The 18,654-nt window shown below is 42.5% G+C and overlaps 1 protein-coding gene across 1 annotated transcript in view; it reads left to right on the top strand.

Annotated features, from left to right (window-relative positions):
- Window positions 1–18,654, top strand: part of LOC140545938 (PC3-like endoprotease variant B) — an 83,762-nt gene that overhangs the window by 5,987 nt on the left and 59,121 nt on the right. Inside the window, exons 2-4 of the mRNA XM_072669011.1 lie at window positions 4,584–4,667; window positions 16,622–16,703; window positions 17,922–18,031. Coding sequence (XP_072525112.1) covers window positions 4,584–4,667; window positions 16,622–16,703; window positions 17,922–18,031 — 276 coding nt within the window. The remainder of the gene's footprint in view (window positions 1–4,583; window positions 4,668–16,621; window positions 16,704–17,921; window positions 18,032–18,654) is intronic.

Genomic DNA, 18,654 nt, shown 5'->3' with positions numbered 1-18,654 from the left:
TTTGACTCTGGGGTAAATGTAATAATGGGAATTATGGTCTGGGGTTTGTTTACTCTTTTTGTGGTTTGAGTGGAGTCTGGATTTGTTTTAGATCTGGTTTGCAGGTCTGTTTGTGAATGTGTGTGAATCGGATCTGTGTGAATGTGGTTTGAATTTGTGTGGATCTGGGCTGATCTAGGTTGGACTTGGGTTAGATCTGGACTGATCTAATTTGGACTTGGGTTAGAGCTGGGCTGATCTAATTTGGACTTGGGTTAGATCTGGGTTGATGTTAGTAGATCTGAATCCCACTTGGATCTGATTTAAATCTGGTTTGAATATTGGTACAGTTAATTTAGATCTAGATAAAACTAAACAGATGTGGGTGAGACTGTCTATGGGTTTCAATCTGTTTTGGATCTTGGTTTAATTAGGATGTTGGTTTGGATTTGGGTAAGGCTGGATGATATGGTAAAAATACATATTTTAAGATTTTACAATACACAATATTTATCACAATACATGTAATCACAGCATAAATACATCAGTAGTGACATATTCTTATAAACTACTATTCAGATTCTCCTGTTCTGAATAGAGTGGTTTTTATTCAACATCTGCTGAACTCCATCTAATTAAACCAGTCTAATTACACAGTTTGTAATGAAACCTGATCAGTGTTTATTAAGCACTAGCAGTATCCTCTATATGCTTGGAAAAGTATGTTGTTATCACAGTAATAAAATTCATCACTATACGATAAAATATCGTCTATTGCTAGATTTGGGTGTGTCTGATTTGGATCTGGTTGGATCTGGGTGTATCTGATTTGGACCTGACTTTGATCTGGTTTGGATCTGTTTTGAAACATATTGCATCTGATTTGGATTTGGATTGTATCTGGGTTTAATCTGGTTTGAATCTGATTTACATCTGGATTTACTGCATGGCTGAGGTTTGGTTTGTGAAGGTTGGTACACTGCTGATGAATTCTGCTGCCTCTGGAACAAATGAATAATTAATCAGAAATAGGGCGAGAGAGAATTATAGCCATCATTATAGCCTCCCCTTTTGCCCTTGAGAGAAAAAGAACAAGATATAGAGAACTCTAACACTCCTTCATCCTCATCCTTTCACTTCATACTGCTCCCTTTCCCCTTTGCCTCCTTCATATATCTGTCATTCTCTCTCTTTCTCTCTCTCTTTCTCTCTCTCTCTTTCTCACTACCCCTCTCCTTTGTCCTTTCTCCTTTCTCTTGGCCTTATGTCCTCTTTTCATCTCACTGTCCTGCTTCTTTATACACCTTCTCCTTTCTTTTCTTTTTCTGTCTCACACACACACACACTCAACTTTACAGTGTACTGAATAATAGCCAGTAGCTGGGTGTGTTTACTTATAGATTATATATAGATTAAGATATTTATATTTCGGCAGAAACAATGAATTAGCAGGTTTCCCAATACTTTTGTCCATATAGAGAATAAAGTACACATGCAACACTATTATTACATGTACACAGTTGCATATATAACAAATATGGAATATATATGTATCACTCTAAATCCGACATTGGATTAAAAAGCCACAACTATTTAAACTCTCTCTCTCTCTCTCTCTCTCTCCTGTGTGTGTGTGAGCCTGAGGGAATCATGCTCCACATGCTTTATGATTGTAGCTTCCATGCAGAGATAAGACACACTAGACCCCCACTGAGAGAGAGGCACTCACCAGCTGTTACACACGCATACACATGTATGCATGTGCATGCACCATACATTGAAACACACACTCCGTCTCTGCAGGAGGAACGCTGCTCTGCTTGGTTCTGCAGTGCTGATGTCTCTGTTTGATTTGTCTTTTTGTGTGTTTTTTCCTCCTGACAGCCAGAGCCTCTGGTCTGACTGACAGGTCATACCAGAATACCACATCTATAAACACAGACTAAATTTAGGCTTCTAGATGCTAAGCGGGTCTAGTAGTAGATTACACTGTGAGTAAAAAGAGTTCTATGGAGTATTAAAATGGGTTTTTGATTTATAATGATCTAGTGGTATATAAAAAAATTCAAATGAACCAGGTACAAAACATTTCCCCCAACTGCAAAGAGTGCATTAACCAGTCAGGCAACCATGTAAGCAGCCAGTTTGTTCAAATCAAAGCATCAGTCAATGCAATAACTGAAGAACACAGTTAGATATGAATGACCCTGACTAAACTATATAAACATTTTGAGCAAGAAGCCAACTTTAGTTGAGCAGCTGGCTTGTTAAGGCAGTGCTAATGGAGCAGTGCAAGCCAACAGGGCTAACGCAGCCTAACCAGATCAAACAGGTTTAACACAGACAGGGTAACCCCAGCTAACAGGTTAATGCAGGCTAACACAGGCTAACCCTAGTTAACTGGTTTAACCTGGCTTACCCAGTTTAATTCAGGCTTACACACGCATAAATGCACACTAAATACTAGTTCCCGACTTGAAAGTTGCACATGAATGCTTCTTCAAGTCGTCATTTCTAGTGGGAAATTCTAAGATAATTTTGTCAGCATTGGATGATACAAAATTCTTTATTTTTAACAGTGCACCTGTCATTAATAATTGTTTGTACACACGATTGTAATCTTTAATCTATGTGCATTTAACTTGATATAGAACAGTGCTATTTATCGTTCTATCCAGAGCAAATTGACTACTCTGCTAGCTCCGCCATTTTTCATGTCACTCCGATAACAAAGCACTTGATCATGGCGTGCTCATAATTCGGTTCTTCTGTCTAGCACGTGAACACATCATTAATACAGGCTTAGCTAATAGTTTAATAGTTAGAGATTGGTGTGTGATCGGGCTTTACACCAGTGTAAAACAGTGTTGCATGGGGACGGCCACGTGTGCACACTGTAGATCTCAACTCGCGTCAAAGCACATCTTATTATTATCATGCAATAATAAAACAAGCCATTTTATACTTCTCTGTCAATCAAAGAGTAGTTCCAGAACAGATTAAAGGACTGTTCAATTCTTAAACTGAAAGAAAAGTAATTTTCCCCCTCAATTGCCGTTTCTGGAGTTCACTCTGTGTGCAGACAAAGAGCCGGCCGAGCTCAGCATTGTTCAGGAAGAGAGTGCGAAGAAGAACTAAAGGTTTCTTTTGAAAAGTCTTGCTTTTAAACCAGAGCGAGCACACACACACACACACACACAGCAGATCATATTCTCTAAGCAGTCTTAAAGTGGCAGGTTGGAGAAAATGAAACTGATTTTTACTTTTCTCAGTCAGCTTAGTCATGTTCAGTGTCTGTTGTTTATTTCTTCAGTTTTAAATTATGAGGACACTGCAGCTAATAAGTAATGGAAGCATACCCCCAATAATTAGCGTTGGTGCTAAGAGGCTAACTAGTAATAGTAGCTTATACCCCTCCAATTAGCATGGGAACTATAAGACTAATGGAGCTAACAAGTAATGCCAGCGTATATCCCACCAATTAGCACCGGAGCTATGAGGCTAATGTAGCTAACAAGTAATGAAAATAAAACACAAGAGAAAAGTGGGATATGGGCTCTTTAATGTTGGCACACTGGAGGAGCTGTTTAATATGAATGACAAAGGAGTGGACAGAGTGAGAGTGGATGAAGGAGCTGATTACTTCATTAATAACTCACATAATTCAATAATAAACACTGAGACAAATGCAAGCATATGTGTGTGTGTGTGTGTGTGTGTTTCAGAGGAGGATGTGCTGATCTGAGTGTATGTCAGGGTCTAAATCGGATTAGTGAGTGAGGGTGAAGTGTGATTGATGAGCGAGGCAGGTGTGTGAGATGTTGACGGTGAGTGAAGGTGATGGTAATGGACACTGACAGCTCTCCCTCTGACTTTAATTACTGACCATCAGTTACATTACTGCCCAAACCCACTCTATTAGAGTGTGTGTGTGTGTGTGTAGAGACAGAGAGAGTGCACTAATGGAAATGCATCTGAATTGATTTATTTGATTAATTGCAGCTTTGAACGATCTGCTTCTGCACAGGTTCTGTAGTCAGACCCATGTGGTCTCTGTAAGGTCCTGTAGTCAGACTCAGGTGGTCTCTGTAAGGTCCTATACTTTGACTCAGATGGTCTCTGTAAGGTCCTATACTTTGACTCAGATGGTGTCTCTCATGTCCTGTAGCCATTCTCAGGTGGTCTGTGTAAAGTTCTACGGTCAGCCTCAGATGGTCTGTGAGCTCATAGCCAAGTCAAGTCAAGTCAAGTGGGGTTTTATTGTCATTTCAACTACATACAGAGTACACAGTGAAACAAAACAACGTTCCTCCAGGAACATGGTGCAACATAGACACAGTGCATACAGAACACAAGTGCAACACAGTACAAGTGCAGACAGACAATACAACACAATACAGACAAAGAATAATAAATATACTGTAATGATACTTGAGTGCTCTTTGTTAGATCCTGTACTCAGACTCACCTGGTCTGAGGTCCTTTGGTCAGGTTTAGGTGATCTCTGTAAGGTCTTGTAGTCAGATATAGGTGGTCTCTGTGAGGTTATCAATCTACATATTATAATGTCCTTAGTAACTGTGTGTGTGTTTGTGTTTTGGCAGATTGGGAATCTGGAGGGGCATTTTACACTTAAAGGCAACGCCAGCAGCCCAACGCTGGATCGCACACTGGCTCTCGACGCTGGGGTGAGTGGACAAATATGTGGTCAGTCTGATATTTTACCTCCTCTGGAAACAAGCCTAGAAAACAGATTATCCTGCAAAGAACAGTTGATAAAAAGATAAAATGGTTAATCTACTCTGGTGCACTCTATTCTTAGTGCACTAATAGCAGTAAGTTGTTACTTCTATAAACTAGTGTGCGCTGTGTGTCTTTACGCTGTAGAGAGGAAGGGAGAGAGAAGGAGAGGGAGTCTAGCCAGTCACTCGCAACAAAGCCTACTGATTATTTAAAAAGTAGCAGTAGTTTTAAAGAACACATAGTAAATATGTAAAAGTGTGTAGAATCCTGAAATGAGTTTTGAGTTTTCGTCTTTGCATTTACACTGCATTTATTATATTTGGCTGTCCCAATCCACACGTCACCTTCTAGTGCATTCTTGATAACATGGGCAGAGAAAGAACATATCTGGGCATTTCGACTGTAAAGGCAGACCTCTGAATGAAATAGTACTTGGGCTGATGACTTTCACAAGTTTCACAAATTCACAAGAACACTGTTACGGTGTGGGGTTTAGACTCAGTTAATTTGTAATTAGTGCAGTTAATTTTTTTATTTAAAAATACTGCCAATTTTTGGGGGTATTATTTTATGGTGTGTGTAACAGATGGTGAATGTAGTCAATACAAGTTTAGTGCTTGAACTCCCAACCCTGGTAATGGAAGCCCAGTGCATTTCCACTCCACCACCACAGCTGTGAGAGGTGGCAGTATAAAAGCTATATAGAAAAAAGGGTGGGAAAACAAACAGGAAACAACAGGAGTGGTGTGTACTCAAAGAACAATCTAAACCCCTTTTCAACTCAAACTATTTTCTTTTTCTAGTTTTCCTTTTCGCCACTGATTACAACAAACTCTTTCTTTTCAGCTGTTCACAACTTAAACTCTTTCTTTTTTAACTTCAGCTTTTCTTCACTGTTCACAACTTAACATCTTTCTTTTTAGCTCTTGCTTTTCTACATTATTTGTCGCATCAACTCTTTTCTTTTTCAGCTCTTGCATTTTTTTTTCTAAACTGTTCACAACTTAGAACCACTGTTCAACTATTTTGAAGGGCCCCACGTACCTAGGGGACAGTTTGTGTGAGACACCTTGCAGCAGGAGGTCTCGGGTGGACAGCCACACCCGTTGACCCACATGGAAAGGTGGAGCACAACGCCTAGATCGGTCTGCAATCCGCTTTCTGGCCCTCGAGGTGGCCCAGTAGGGTAGGCTCGAGCCTTCTGCCAGGTCCTATGACATTGACGGACAAGCTGCACAGCAGAGGGAACCTCCATCTCTTGTTCTGCGTAAAAGGTGGGGAGAGTACCTAAATTGGCACTCGAAGGGAGACATACCCAAGGACGAGTGCCAAAGCGTGTTGTGAGCATAGTCTGCCTAGGGAAGTTGATCCTTCCCTGCAGTCAAGCAGCGGAACAGCTGACCAAGGTCTTGGTTGGTTCGTTTGGCCTGCCTGTTCGATTCAGGGTGGAAACCTGAAGTAAGGCTGACTGTGGCACCCATCAACTGGCAGAAAGCCCGGCTGGCGAATTGGGGTCCCTGATCCGACACTAGGTTGCAAGGCATTCCATGCACCCTCACCATGTGCTGCAAAAGCAGTTCTGCGGTCTCTTGGGCCAAGGGGAGTTTGGGCAATGCCACAAACTTGCATGCCTTGGAAAAATGGTCCACGACCACCATTATAATCGTGTTGCCTTTGGATGGTGGAAGACCCGTCAAAAAATCCAGGGACACATGGGACCACGGACGAGCCGGAGTTGGCAATGAGTGTAGAAGGCCAGGTGGTCGGGACCGGAGTGCCTTGTTTTTAGTACACGCTTTACAAAAGGCGACATAGGCACGTGTGACCTTGTCCATTCCTGGCCACCAGAAGCGTCTCTGAAGGAACTCCAATGTCCGGACCGTACCCGGATGGCCAGAAAATGGAGATGAATGCCCCCAGTGCAGAGACGCCTGGTGAACTGTGGAGGGTACATATTGCCAACCAGGAGGACCACCCCCGGGGTCAGGCTCCCGTTGAAGGGCTTGCGCTATGTCCTCCTCAATGCTTCAGCGGAGGGAAGCAACTATCTGAGAAGCAGGGGTAATCGGTTCTAAGCCATAAGATAAGGCATCTGGCTTGGTGTTTTTTGAACCCGGCCTATAGGACAGCGTAAAATGGAAGCAGCCAAAATACAGTGCTCATCGGGCCTGCTGAGGGTTCAGGTGTTTGGCCTGCTGTATATAAGCCAGGTTTTTGTGGTCTGTCCAAACAATAAATGGATGATCAACCTGCCTCAAATGCCTTTTGCGCCTTCATGGTCTTTCTAGTCAGAGCAGTGAGAGGAGCTGCCACTGTACTGAAATTACGCACAAAGCAGCGAAAGAAGTAAGCGAACCCCAGGAAGGACTACATTCGAAGAGTGCCTTTGGAGATTATGAACCCCTAGAACAACACAGTCTCTGTGTGAAACACAGACTTCTCCAAATTGATGAAAAAATGGTTCTCCAGGAGCAGTTGGAGGACTCGTCTGACATGTGCTACGTGTTCCTCCAGGGACTGGCTGTATATTAATATGTCGTTGAGGTAAACATATACGAAGCAGTCCAAAGCTTCCCATAACACATCGTTGATAAGATGCTGGAAAACCGCTGGGGCATTCATAAGGCCGAAAGGCATGACGCAATACTCATAATGCCCTGTTGGGGTGAAGCAGTTTTCCATTCGTCCCCCTGTCGTATGCGGACCAGGTTGTAGGCACTTCAGTTTGTTAAAAAATGATGCCTGCTGCAATACCTCAAAAGCAGTTGACATGAGGGGGAGGGGATAGCGGCCTTTCACTATGGCACAGTTATAAGGCCTGTAGGGGGGCAGGATTTGCGATTCCTCCTTACGGAACACAGTACGGAAATCCCAGTACACCCCAGGAACCCTGTCCAAATGAGGAATAAGTGACTCTGGCTTAGAGTCTCTTTGAGGGGTCACTTCCTTGTGTCCCAGACAGGCCCCCTGACAATGTGGCCCCCAAGCATAGATTGAGCAGGTTGCCCAATCTATTTTGGGCTTGTGGAGCTCCAACCAGGGGTAACCCAGCACCAACTGCAGATGAGGTGCCCGAGTCAGGTACAATTCCACTTGCTCAGTGTGCGCCCCAATCCATAGTGTTATTGGTTGGGTGTGATGGGTCACGGGACCAGAGCCCACAATCCTTCCATCTATGGCATGGACAGGTATTGGGCGTTCCAGGGTGTCCACAGGAAGGCCAAGACCAGCAGCCAGTGACCTGTCCACAAAATTGCCCGCAGCCTCGGAATCCACAAAGGCTGTCAGTGATTTATGTTGGGATGTCCAAGCTAGACTAACCAGGAGGTGTGGTCCCGAGATGGGGGATACCACATGGTCTAAGACCTAGACAGGTCGAGGTGGTAGATGGTCAGGTAATCGGGCACCTCCCAGTTGCATGGGCACAGGAGCCTCCCGTGGGGGGGGGGGCGGGGGGTTTCCAAGTGGGATTGACAGGCTGCTGGTGCCCGAAACCTGAAGCACATGGGTTACGTGCCCGTTCTCTGGCCCTCTGCGTGACAGAGCATGCACCCTGGGTGAGTTATAGCAGCTGTGGGCCAACGTCTCTGCCCTCTAACGGCTGGTAAAACGTCTGATGCAGCGCCTTAGTGAACGCCTAAGCAGTGAGGCAGTCAGGGGAGTTCTGCTCCCACAGGGCCATGGCCCATGCTAGAGCTCTGTCTGTGAGCAGAGACACCACATAGGCCACTTTGAAGCGCTCTGTGGGGAACCGGGAGGGTTGCTGCTCAAATGCAAGACTGCATTGCAACAGGAACCCTCTGCATTTGTCTGATTCCCCAGTCTAATGCTCAGGTGTAACCAAGTGGGCCTCATGTCCAACCATGGCTACTTCAGGAGGAGGGAGTGCAGCCATCTCAGGGCGTACTTGTGTGGCCTGAGCCTGAACTGTAACCAGCTGGGTCAACTGCTCTGTGATCGCCAATAGCAGTTGCTCTTGGCGGCCGATGGCTGTGCCTTTATGTTCCAAAGCCTTCTTAATCGGCGCCAACTCCGATTACTCAAATCGGCCGCACCCTTCTGTTACGGTGTGGTGTGGGGTTTGGACTCAAGTCCATCATTAAATAATTATCATTAAATAATTTATTTATTTAATGATACTACCCATTTTGGGGGTATTATTTTATGGTACGTGTAACAGATGGTGAATGTCTTAAGTCAATACAAGATTGGTGCTTGGTGAAATTGATAGAAAGCTATATAGAAAAAAGGGCGGGAAAACTTTTTCTAGTTTTCCTTTTCGCCACTGATTACAACAAACTTTCTTTTCAGCTGTTCACAACTATTTCTTTTAAGCTCTTGCTTTTCTACACTATTTGTAGCACAAACTCTTTTCTTTTTTTTTAGCTCTTGCATTTTTTTTCTGACTGTGCACAACTTAGAATCACTGTTACCGTTAACCCCTCTACAAAGGTGCGACGGGGAATTGTGTTTGGCTGGGTGTATTTATACCGTGCCACACAGGTGGGTCTGGTCAGCACTGATTACCGCTTGGGATTCTGGGGCTTCTTTGAGTTTGGGATTCTGAGTTCTTTGCTCCAGCTCCACCACCTTTCCCACTGTGCTGGCCAGGCCCCCTGCTGGTGGCTGACGGTACACACTGCCCGCTTACAAAAACAGATTGAGAATTGACAACTGTCCATGATATTACCAGTGTTATAGAATTGCATTTAGCAATAAGGCAATCATAACTAGTATTTGTAAAAAAAGTATTTGCAAGATATGCAATGTCCCAGCATTATTTTGTTCCCCTTTTTATATTTGTATTGTTTATTTTTTGCCATATTAGGGCATTCATTTACAATATATGTTAGAATATTTGTGGACACCCGTTCTAATGAATGCATTACTTTACTGCTACTTTAAGTTGCATCCATTGCTGACAGAGATGTGCAAATGCACACACTCAGCCTGTCTAGTGAGACATTGCCAATAGAATAGGACTTTAAACATGTACCTGTTGGCACCATGCCTAATGCCATGTGTGGGCTAGATGAGTATAAAACCCCCCAACACTGAGCTGTGGAGCTATGGAATCATGGTGGTCCATCACTTTTGGAATGAGTTGGGGATGACCTCCTTAGCTCACTTGGTGCAAATAATGACAAAGCTCTTGTTGCAAATCCTCACAGCAATGCTCCAAAATCTAGTGGAAAGCCATATCTGGATAGCAGAGACAGTTACTCAAAAAAGCAGGATAAACTTTTTTTAATACTCTTGATTTTGGAAGAAACAATGAACAAGCAGGTGTCCCAATATTTTTGTCAGTATAGTGTATTCATTTCATTAATTTAATTTATTTATTTTTTTAACACTGCAGTGTAGATGCCAGTGTCTACACCACTAGGGGGCTGTTTGTATACTATCGCCACAGAACAACACTACCATTCCCAATGTATGTGGAATGCGTTAATGTGTTAATGTGTAACACACTGGAACACGGTGGCACGCGCCGTCTATGCTAGGGTTCACACTCAGCCGCGTGCTTCATTATAAAGTGTGCGTTTATGCAAATTTTGTTTTGATTAGCATTCAAAATGAGAGAGGAGGAGGAAAAGTGTGTGTGTGTGTGTGTGTGTGTGTGTGTGTGTGTGTGTGTCTGTGTGTGTATGTATGTGTGAAGGCGTTTAGATTGCTCTTTGTGTTTGTGTGTGGTGTCTGTATGTGTGTGTATGTGTGGGTGGGTGTAAAATCACCTCTGATTAATTACCCTCATTTAGTTCAGCCCCTAACGAGTCCATATGGGCTTTTAGGATTTCATTAAGTTCCTGAAACCACAGATTTGAATCTGCCTCATTTATAACTCTTATTTCTTTACTGTTTCATTTCTGATGTCCAGCATCCACCCTTCTTACATATACAGTTCTGTGAAAAAAAGTGTTTGCCCTTTCCCAATTTCTGTTTTCTTTGCATATTTGTCACATTTAAATGTTTCAGATCATCCATCATCCATCACTCATTTTAATATAAGATAAAGTCAACACAAGTAAACACACAATGCAGCTTTTAAAGGATCATTTCATTTATTGAAAATAAAGATTCATTTCAAACATTTCACCCATGTGAAAAATTAAATGCCCCTTAGTTAACAGTTGACAGTTAGATTCAGTTTTTACTAGCCACCATACCCAGGCATGATCACTGCCAGACCTGTTGAATGTAAACTTCACTTAGGTAGAACCTGTCTGGAAATGTGAAGCAGAACAGAAGGTCTCAAAAAGCATTCCCCAGTTTTAATGGGATTCAAAAACATGCAAAACAGGGTCACTGAAATCCATTCTGGGACTCCAGTGAACCACAGTGAGAGCCATTATCCTCCAAAAGCACCTCATGGGGCGGTGGTGGCTCAGCGGTTAGAGTGCCGGGCTATCGATAACAAGGTTGTGGGTTCGAGTCCCGGGCTCGGCAAGCTGCCACTGTTGGGCAAGGCCCTTTACCCTCTCTGCTCCCTGGGCGCTGGAGCTCTGGGTGTGTGTGTACTCACTGGCCCTAGTTCACTAGTATGTGTGTGTGTTCACTACCACAGATGGGTTAAATGCGGAGGACACATTTCGCTGTACAGTGTACACTGTACAGTGACAAATACGTGCACCTTTACTTTACCTTTTTTACATAGGTACAGTGGTAAACCTTCCCACTGGTGGGCAGCCTAGAGTCAGAGCTAGGAGCTTGGGAAGTCCCGATTTAATCCAGTGCATTGGGATTGAGTCAAGTACAGGCTTGGGATTGGATATCGCCCATTTTAATCCTCTCCAATTCCAAGTCTTTGTTCAGCGTGCCATCTGGTGTCCTTATGGCATTATTAACGCACATTACTGCCCAGCCGCCAGCACTGACTGGGTGTTCTCAGAAGGTAAATAAAAGAGTTTGAAGTCTGTAACTATTTTACAGTAGAACAGGAAAACAAGAGGCTAAAGCTAATACACATACTATAGAAACCCAAATCATAGCACATTGACCTCACTATAAATCAACTGTTTCACATCAGTAGTTGAAAAATAGCAACATCAGATATCAGCCCAGAGTGTGGAACTACACACACACAAAAATGTATTTGACTGCGGTGTTTAAAAGGAGCTGAGAGCTGGATGGTCAGGGAGGAGAGTCAGACTGGATTATAAGATATTAAACACACTATAGTCGCTACTAAACTAAATAAATCAGTCTAGATTGTCTCATTATAGAAACTACTACTAAAATAAAGGGATTTTACTGAACGTATTAATCAGCAGCACATCTTATCTAAACTGTGTGGCTGTATTATTTATATAAACACAAAGATTGGGCTGGACCAGTCTAAGAGACTCGGATTGGATTGGGGGAAAAATAACCTAATATGATAACCTAAATAAAAATTTCCAAAACTCTCCAGAGGAGAGTTGCAAGGCATATTGCATTTGGCAAAAACATCTAAGCTACATTTGAAACCGTCCTTGTTCACTATATAGTGCACTACTTTGGGGTTCCACCATTGTCAAGCGACTTGCTGAGGCAGGAGGCAGAAGTGAACATACGTGCAGGTAATTTATTAATTCTAAGATACGTGAAACTAAGGCAAGACAGGAAACAACGAAACAAGAACAAGGGGACTTCTAAACACTAACTAGACAAACCCAAGGACATAAACCAAACGAGGCGAAGAACAGACTCAGACAAGAAAAACCCAAGGACATAAACGAACAAAGTGACAACTGGACTAACTAGAAAGAACTCTAGGACATAAACCGTAATGACTAGACCTTGACTAGATAAACATAAAAACAAAAACCAAGCGAGGTAACAAGAGACACTTAGGAACATGAATCAAGCAAGGTAACAACTGGACACAGATTTCACAAATCGCTGACTGACAAGAACACATCAAGGACAGGAAACAGGAAACCTGGAGGGAACGAGAGGGCATGACAAGGAACAGGGTACCGGTGTGAACACACACTAGAAAGCACATGGAAGGGCAAAACCAGGGAAGGCTAGACAAACAACTGAAACGGGCATGACTGTAACTAAAACAGGCATAACTAGAAATAAAACAGGCATGGTAAAACCAGAACAGAAGAGACAGAAACGTAACAAATCTAGGAAAAGTGTGACAGCCATTTTGTTGTGGTGTCCGAAAACATCAGAATGCAGAAGTTTCAGTGCACTGTTATAAATAGTGTATAAACTAAACTATGTACACTAAACAGACATGGAAATACCCATAATCCATTGCACCAACCGCTAGATTGTTTACACGATGCACTACCTGTTTACTACCTTGTTGAACTGTGTTCCCTATAATAATAATGTTTTATTTACATTTAGGGGACAGTGAATTTGGCAAATTTTTGAGACTCTAGACTATTAGAGAGCTCTAGATTATTCCACTACAGGTTCCTCCGGAAGGTTAGAATCCTCTCTAACCATGTTCTTATCATCTGCATCTACTGTTCTGACATTTCCTTAGTTGTATGTGTTTAGTTATATTACCTCCATCCCCCAATATTGTTCAAATAAAGATCAGCTGTCCAGATGTTTTAATGTGTTAAAAAAAATAAAGTATTATACTAGGCACAAATATGTGTACATGTAGACATTATATAATAATAATACTTGTGTGCTGGAACTGCCACTGTGTGTGTGTGGAGTAAACACAGTTAGTGTGTTAGCTGGCTAACAGCCAGGGCTTCACTAAGAGAGCTGATAGAGTCATTAATATCTACCTTTAAACACACAACTGAGTGTGTGTGTGTGTGTGTGTGTGTAAATAGTGTAAATAAAAAGTGTATGTGTGTTTATGTTTAGAAAATTATTCCTATCATATAAGTCAGGATATGTCTCATGCCCTGACAAGGTGTGTGTGTGTGTTTGTGTGTGTGTTGTAATCTGACCCTCAGGCCTTCTCTCATTTAGCCACTGTGCTAATTACCCCACTCACACTAGTAATTACATAATTACAGCCACACAGCCAACATGAACCGGAGATAAGACAGGAATCACGCCAGAACACACACACACACAAACACACCACTGTACCTTTCTCTCTCTCTGCATGTCTCTCTAAACTTTCTCTCTCAATCTGTCTGTCTACCTGTCTGTCTGTCTATCTGATTCTTTGTCGGTCTGTCTCTGTGCCTATCTATCTATCTGCCACTTTGCTGTTTGCCTCTCTGTCTGTGCTGATCTGTCTGTCTCTCTGTTTTTCTTTCTGCCTAGATGTCTATCTGTTTGCCTGCCCATCTGTCTGCCTGTCTCTGTGTCTATCTGCCTCTGTCTGTCTGTTCTGTGTCTGTCTGTCTGTCTATCTGCTTCTGTGTCTGACTGCTTGTCTGTCTGTTCTGTGTCTGTCTGCCTGTCTATCTGCCTCTGTGTCTATCCGTCTGCCTGTCTATCTGCTTCTCTGTCTATCTATCTGCCTGTTTATCTGCCCCTGTGTGGATTTCTCTGCCTGTCTATCTGCTTCTGTGTCTGTCTGTCTGCTTATCTGTCAATCTGTCTGTCTGTCTGTGTGGTCAGATGTGGCATTTAGTTGTGTGAATGCAGCTATAAGATGTGTTAACGACAGTATGGCTGTGAAACCCTCCAGTCTGTGAAGCTGTTTGTTAATTCCGGAGTTGTGTGGCACTATTGGGAATTCTGCAGGATCTTTTTGGATCATCTTCACTCCACAGTGTTTTTATTTATTTATTTAAGTGGTGTGTGAGTGTGAATGCTGGTCACACAGCAGCTCTATAAGGAGCTTTCATGCTCTATGGTTTCCTTTAGACGTTTAATTCCTCTCTCCTTTGTGTGCGATAAACCCGCTCACACCCGCTGCCACACACACCCCGCAGGACGCCTCACAGCCAGCTGAGCTGTGACCGGCTGCCAATCAAAACCAGCGCCACGGAAACCACCTCAGTGGAGCAGGGGGGAGGGGCAACACCCTTCTTCATCCTCTTCTTCTTTCTCCTGTTTCTTCTCTCTGGCTTTCTCTCGGTCTCTCCTTTTCTGTCTCAGTCTGTTTCTCCACCTGTCCTTTTTCTCTCTCACACACTTTCTCTGCTTCTTTCTCCCCTCTTTCTCCTTTTTTGCTTTCTCTCCCCACCCCCCCTCTCTTTCGCTTCTTCTTTCTGATCTCTCTCTCTCTCTTTGTCTCTCTTTCCCACTATCTTCTGCTCTCTCTTCCTCTTCCTCATCTTTCTCTTTGTGTCTCTCACTATTTCTTTCTTCTTATTCTCTAGCTCTCTTCTTCTTTTTCAACTCTCTCTCTCTCTCCTTCTCTCTTCTTTCTGTCAGTATGTTGGTCAGGAGTGGAGATGTGGATCAGTGATCCGTCCAGAGGAAGAGATGCGCGCTGCAGATAATGAGGAGAGAGAGAGAGAAAGTGATAAACAGTGTGAGTGACAGGGGGAGTCTGGTGGTCTCAGGACTGATGTGTGTGTGCATGTGTAAGTGTGTGTGTATGTCCAAGTCTGAAATGTCAGCGGTGATATCAGCCTCAGTTCCAAAGCATGGAGGGTACTATCACACCGACACAGCTGTTTAGCCTCTCTCTCTCTCTCTCTCTCTCTCTCTCACTTACCCTCTCTCTCTATTTACAATTCAATGCTATGTCTAAACTACACTCTGTTCACTCTGGGATGTAGTGAATTTATAACACTCTAAAAGTATTCATAACCTAACCTCCTTGTCTGTCAGTCCCCTTTCTTTGGACTGTGTATGTCTGTCTGTCTTCTCTGGATGATGAATGATTTGACCAAGGGGTCATTGTCAGTGTGGTCAGTCATGTGTATTACACACACACACACAGGCAGCAGTAGAGCATAGGGCCATCACTTAGCCACACACACATTCTCATCAGCTCTCTATCAGTCCTATTGATCGCTGTGGTGTGTGACAACCACAAACCACAAACATGAAACATGAATGAGCTTTATGCAGGATTTCCCATGCCAATTTGTGTTGATATACCAAGCAGATCAAAACGCACACATATACACACACTCAGCTAAACAATTCATTTAAAGTGGGGACTACAGAACAATAGATCTCAAACAAATTAATCTCATAAAAATGAAACAGAGAAATGAATCTCTCAAAAGAATGAATCTCTGAGACAATTCAGTCTCTCGGGAAAACAAAATATAGAATAAAGAATAAAGAAGATGAAAATAAAGAATGAACCTTTAGTAATGAATCATTCTGAGAAATGAATCTCTCAGTTGAAAAGAAGTATTTTCTAATTGTGTATCTCTCTTTTTTTCTCTGCCAATCAATCTCTTAGAAGAACGAATCTTGCTCAATTTCTCATAAACATTTATCAAAGAAAAGAATGTGTCAGAAGAACGAATCTCTCAGAGAAACTAATCTCTTAAAAGAAGGAATCTCTTGGAGAAATGAATTTCTCAAAAGAACGTATCTCTCATAGAAATGAATCTCTCATAGAAATGAATCCCTTAAAAGAAGGAATCCCACAGAGAAATGAATTTCTCAGAAGAACGAATCTCTCAGAGAAATAAATCTTTTAAAAGAAGAAATCTTTTAGGAGAATGAATCTTTTAAAATAATACATGTCTCAGAAAAATGAATCTCTCAGTAAGACCAATTTCTCAGTAAAATGTAAAATGAATCTTAGAAAAATGAATTTCACAGAAAAATGAAAGTCTCACAGAAATGAATCTCAAAGAAATGAATCTCTTACAAGAATGACTCTCTCAAGAATGAGTCTTTTTTTTCTTTTTCTCTTTCTCTCGTTCTCTCGCTTTCTGGTTGACCACATGGTTAAGGCTTCTGACAGTGTTGTCAAAGTCCTATCCCTGCATGTTTAACACATTAAAGTTGTGTGTGTGTGTGTGTGTGTGTGTGTGTGTGTGTGTGTGTGTGTGTGTGTGTGTTACAGGTGAAATGGGTCCAGAGGCAGAAAACACACCATAGAGCAAGAAGAGTGGCTACAGCAGCCCAACACAACAACACGTACTACAGTCAGTACAGCAGTGTGTGTGTGTGTGGTGTTTCAGTGTTCTTAAATGGGTATGTCAATATGTTATGTTACTTTAGGGAGGTGTGTGTGTGTGTGTGTGTGTCTGTGTGTGTCTATGTGTGTCTGTGTGTGTCTGTGTGTCTGTGTGTGTGTGTGTGTGAATACTCACGTAGCTCTGCAGTGAGTCTCCATCCGAGAGCCGACTGAAACGTGCTCACATCACCACGGCGACGCCTCACTTTCCATCTATGAGCAAGAGAGAAAGGAGTGCTGGAGAGAGAGAGAGAGAGAGAGAGAGAGAGAGAGAGAGAGGAAGACAACAACAGAGACAGAGAGAGGAGGAAATGAGTGGTGGGAAGAGAGAGAGAGAGAGAGAGAGAGAGAGAGAGAGAGAGAGGAAGACAGAACAATTGAGTGAGAGAGAGGAGGACACAAAGAAAGATTTTATTTGATAGAAAGAGTGAGAGAGAGAGGAAGAGTGAGTGAGAGAGAGGAAGACAGAGAGGAAGAGCGAGTGGAAGAAAGAGGAAGAGCGAGTGAGGGAGTGGAAGACAGAAAGAGTGAGTGAGGGAGAGAAAGACAGACAGAGCGAGTGAGAGAGAGAGAAAGACAGAGAAGAAAGAGCGAGTGAGGGAGAGGAAGGGGGACAGAAAGAACGAGTGAGGGAGAGGAAGGGGGACAGAAAGAACAAGTGAGGGAGAGGAGGGACGACAAAGAAAAAAAGCAAGTGAGAGGAAGACAGAAAAAGAATGAGTGAGAGAGGAAGGGAGTGAAAGAGTGAGTGAAAGAGAGAGAGGAAGAGCAAGTGAGAGGATGACAGAGAGAAAGAGCAAGTGAGGGAGAGAGTAAAACGAGTAGGTGAGAGCGGAAGGGAGTGAAAAAGCGAGTAAGAGAGGAAGAAAGAGAGAAAGAAAGACATGGAGGATAAACGCTTATTCCACACAATGACCTGAAGTATGATAAAGATATGCTAAAGAGATGTTAATGAGATGCTAATCTGGGAACCGTGTTCTCCATCAGCAGGACACACACAAACAAAGTAGCTAACTATGAATGGGCACCAATGAGCACCATTTAGCTTAATGCTAACTGATTACTAGCAGAGAGATTTTCTGAATTATCAGAACATTAGCCACTAGCATTGTAATAGCTAATCTCTCTCTCCCTCTCTCTCTCTCTCTCTCTCTCTCTCTCTCTCTCTCTCTCTACCTCTCACCAGAGTTTACCGAGCATTCTGAGCAGAAGAGGAGTGGATTTCAGGGTTTCAGACAGGCGCTTCCTGATTCTCTATATTTTAACGACCCTCTGTGGCCAATGCAGTGGGAGCTGGTGCGTCATGTTCACTGAAACACATTACACACACACTAACTTCAGCAGAGAAGCAGCTTAGTGCACACTGAGCAGGTTAGATCAAGCATCTCTCAGAGTGACAACTGTGCGAATAAAAATACATTTTTGAGTACACTATAAGCTGTATGTCAGCATCTACTACAAATTATACAGGAACTACTATGAATTATTCAGTATCTACTATGAATTTTTCACTTTCTGCTATACATTTTTCAGTAACTACTATAAATTTTAGAGTATACCCACTATGGATGTTTCAGCATCCACTAGGATTTTTGTATCCACTATTAATAAATCAGTATCCTTTATTCAGTAAGTACTGTGAATTAGAGACGTCCCAAGACCAGAATTTTGGTAATAGATACCAATACCTCTGAAATTCTAAAATAACCAAATTAAATAAGGCCATTCCACCCAATTCCACCATTTACTTGTTTTAACTCTTCAAAATTAAACTTAATTTTGTGTCTTTTTTCAACTCTAAATCTAATAACATATATTTAACTATTCAAAACATGCATTGGTCAATCTCAAGCAACTTTATTAATTTTTTACAAGGTTTGTAAACCAAAGATGGTTACATTTTTTCTCAGTCCTGTTAC

The sequence above is a fragment of the Salminus brasiliensis genome, chromosome 23 (assembly GCF_030463535.1).
Source record: "Salminus brasiliensis chromosome 23, fSalBra1.hap2, whole genome shotgun sequence".
Taxonomy (NCBI): domain Eukaryota; kingdom Metazoa; phylum Chordata; class Actinopteri; order Characiformes; family Bryconidae; genus Salminus; species Salminus brasiliensis.
The sequence above is the reverse complement of the archived record's forward strand: the minus strand, read 5'-3'. Positions and strand labels throughout refer to the sequence as shown.